A 3,458-nucleotide genomic window follows, 5' to 3' on the forward strand; every position below is an offset into this window, starting at 1 on the left:
CCTGATGCCTCGGTCTTGGCGCAAGGTAGCGGCCGGAACTGGCGATTTGCATCAGGTGCCAGCCGCCGGCCACCTGGGTTTGTGGCGTGTGGCCTGTGGGCCTTGGCGATAAGAGCCCCCTGGCTCTGCAGAGGCTGTACGCCGAGCGCTTTGCCTCCCTGCCAGGAAGGGTTTTACTGCCAGCAATTTTTTTTTGTACCGTATTACAGCGAAACGATGAGACTGTTGGAGAAGCTTAAGTGCTCGTAGTGGAGTTAGTGCCTTACCACTGGCCGTGCTGTATATTGTAAAATAGATTTTAAGAAATACTCTGCTATTTCCTAACATTGTTTGACTTGGAGTGTGACACCTGAAGTAGCCTTCTAAGTAGGCCAAGGTCAGTGTTAATCTTTCAGCTGCCCTTCTGCTCATTTGCTTGTAAAACAGTATCTGGTTTTGACTGAAGCTTGTGCTTGGATTAGAAATAAAGATCACCAAACGTGAAAGGTACGTTAGTTTGGAAACTGTGATGTTTCCATGGAGATGGGGATATAAGAAAACTCAAAGATTTCGGAGCTGTAGACTCACACTCTTCCAACAGACTGAATCTTCAGCAGACGGTGCAGTAACATGAGGTCACTTTCTACTTCTGCTGTTACTTTAAAGTGGGTTAAAGTTTTCCTGCTAGAGGCTGGTAATGTAGAAGATCCTAGGACAGGGCTCTTAAAAGAAGCTGTATTCCCAGCTGCTCAGAAGGAAGGGCGCTATACCACTGGCAGACCTGGCTTGCGAGATCTTCAAGTAATATAACTGCATTTCATGTAGAGCGTAGGAATTATGTAAACTACTAATTAGGCTGTTTGTATCTTAAGGCTGTGACTAGGAACATGGGAGGACTGCTTATCTGTTCTGGTCCATTTCTGGCCTACCTTAATAACCCCAGAATCTGCTGATTACACAGTAGGACAAAATTGGCTCCACTTAGGTGGGTCCCTCTTTCCCCAAACACATAATCTAACTCCCATTTTAAAACCTTAAAGCGGTGCTCTCCAAAGACTAGTATTCTGCTATTTTTGTGTACTAAGGTTGCTGTGGTTTTGAAGCTGACCTTTTTACTATTATAAAAACATCATTAAGAAAACGAGAAAGGCTGTAAATGTGGTCGTGAATGTGAAAAAATCAAATGTACCAATATTAATCTTTGTCATAAGTCCACTGTAAGCTATCCCAAATGTTCTTTCCTGTTTGGTTCACGAAATGGGTGATGGAAAGGTAAATCTAAAGCTTCATGTGCATTCAAGCTGTCATAAAAGCTTACCCTTAGTAAAAGGGAGAGGTCTTGCCCTTGTATTTCCCTGGTCTTGACTGCACGGTCCTGTTCCCTACTTTGTGTTGTTGCTGGATTCTTACTGAGATGCTGAATTCTTACTTCCCGCTGGATTCTTACTGAGATGATGTGGTTTTCTTTCACTCAAATGGCTTTTCTTTGCTGTTCTGCTGGGTTAAAGTCAGCTCACAAGTATGTCCTTGGTGACAGGACAGTAAGTTAAGGGAGGCGGGAGGAGCAGAATCCTTTCCCCTGTTGGCAGTGGTGCACACAGATTGGTTTCCCATTGAACCACACCTTCAACCTTAGATTTCTTTGGCTTACCTTGGTTACATTCTTCGTTTCTACTTTCAGTGTAAAGAAGGTAACAACTTACCTATTTTTCTGTTCTTACAGGAAGAGGATGATTGGAAGGAGTTTGAGCAAAAGGAAGAAATTGATTATAGTGGTCTTAGAGTTCAGTCCATGCAAATAAGGTATTTTTTTTTTCTTTTTCTCTCCCCTGTAATCATTACCTGTGTCTGAAAAGTATGTTCTTTCTCCAGAGCTGCCTCTGTGGAATCCAATTAAACAGAGGTTTGATGTGTTTCTGCTAGTATAGAAGTTTGCTGTGATGTAATTTATGTTTGCCTGTTCTCTTCAAACGATGTTCTTTTTATTTTCTAAATCTCTGTTGATATTCTAGGACTATCTGTTTTGGCTGGGACTCAAATTCTTATTAAAAATGCCTGACATTCCCCTCCATAAAGATAGTAAAATAGGAATTTCTCTGAGAGGAGCGCAGGATGGTAATACCCTTACAGCAGTCAAATGATTCAGTGGGAATCTGACTCAATCTATTCAGCATCTCGGTTTGGGGAGAGAATTCCTGAACCATTGCATTTTTATTTCAAAAAACCGAAAATATAGTTGGTAAAACTAGTGTGCCATGACAGGATCCCACAGGACTGCATTTGAGTCTCATCCAAAATTCTTTGCTTTTTCATTAGATTGTTCCTGTAGTCTGGTCCAAAGTAAGTCTACTTAAGTCTGTCCAGGTTAAGAAAAACGTTTCATCTGGTCAGAAGAAGGATTTTTATGACCTCAGTCTTAGACTGAGAATCTCACACAATCCTCATTGTTCCTGGATTGGGACAATTGCTGATGTTCAGAATAACATCTTAAAATCATCTTACCTGCAACCAGGGTGATAGATGCTTTCTTCACTGTTTGAGCAGGTCTTACATATTCTTTGATTTATTTATTTATTTGGCCCACAAGCTCTCCATACCATTGAAGTGTCACAGCAGATAATCACATGTCTGAATGGACAAGTAACAAGTGGGCTGCTGCTTCACTGACTACCAGTGCTGTTTGATTGAAAAGCGAGTACTTTGGTTTTCCAGACAAAGGTCGGCATTCTGAATGCTTTTGATGCTGTGGCAGATTTTTAGGCATGTGGAAGCTTCTGCCACAGGATTTCATAGCCAGCTAGTGGATTCAAGGGGAGAGTGGGGAAGTAAATGGAAGAAAAACCCACTAGAGGTTATAAATTATCCAGCTCTGGAGATCTCTTTGCTGAAAATAAGCCACAGAGTGTCTGGCGGGGGTGGGATTGTTATGTGTACTTACTCTGTTCTAGCTAGTCTGTAGGCATCTGCTTTTGACTGTAGTTTAAAATAGGATAGTGATGTGTTTAGGCCCCTGGTCCAGCTTACTATGATTGTATTTGGATGAACAGTGAAAGGCCATTTGATTTTCAGAAATTACAAGTACTTCTAACTGTTCTCTGATTATTACTTACACAAAAAGCTTACTTATCATGATTAATAGGATTTGGTCTATTATAAACTACTTCTGTATGCACGCTTTGCTGCTGCTGTCCAGATCAATGTCTTGGGTTCTTTAACGGTCTCACCCTCCACGTATGCCCCGTTATACCACACAGCTCTCTCTAGTAGCTTTGTCTAGGAAGTTATGTTGAGTCTCTGACTAGTTCTATGCTAAACAAAGTAGTCTAAAGAAAATACAATCAGGCTTTTGCATAGTATTTATCTTTAAAAAATGGCATATCTTTCTATTTTTTTGATCACCTGCTTTAAAAAAAAAATCTGAGTTGTGTTGTAGAGTGTATTTGTATGGGTAATATGAGTGTTTCTCAGGTGGTTGTAGG

General features: G+C 41.0%; 1 protein-coding gene across 4 annotated transcripts in view; it reads left to right on the forward strand.

Moving 5' to 3' along the window:
• Window positions 1–58: 58 nt before the first annotated feature.
• Window positions 59–3,458, forward strand: part of CDV3 (CDV3 homolog) — a 15,569-nt gene continuing 12,169 nt past the window's right edge. Inside the window, exons 1-2 of one of the 4 annotated variants that reach the window (XM_035895687.1) lie at window positions 59–376; window positions 1,703–1,782. In XM_035895687.1, the coding sequence (XP_035751580.1) occupies window positions 1,772–1,782 (11 nt within the window). In that variant the 5' untranslated portion in view covers window positions 59–376; window positions 1,703–1,771. The remainder of the gene's footprint in view (window positions 377–1,702; window positions 1,783–3,458) is intronic. The other 3 variants (XM_009640186.2, XM_035895688.1, XM_009640187.2) reach the window with 3 other exon arrangements.

The sequence above is a fragment of the Egretta garzetta genome, unplaced genomic scaffold (genome assembly GCF_000687185.1).
Source record: "Egretta garzetta isolate BGI_Z169 unplaced genomic scaffold, ASM68718v1 scaffold96, whole genome shotgun sequence".
Classification (NCBI taxonomy): Eukaryota; Metazoa; Chordata; class Aves; order Pelecaniformes; family Ardeidae; genus Egretta; species Egretta garzetta.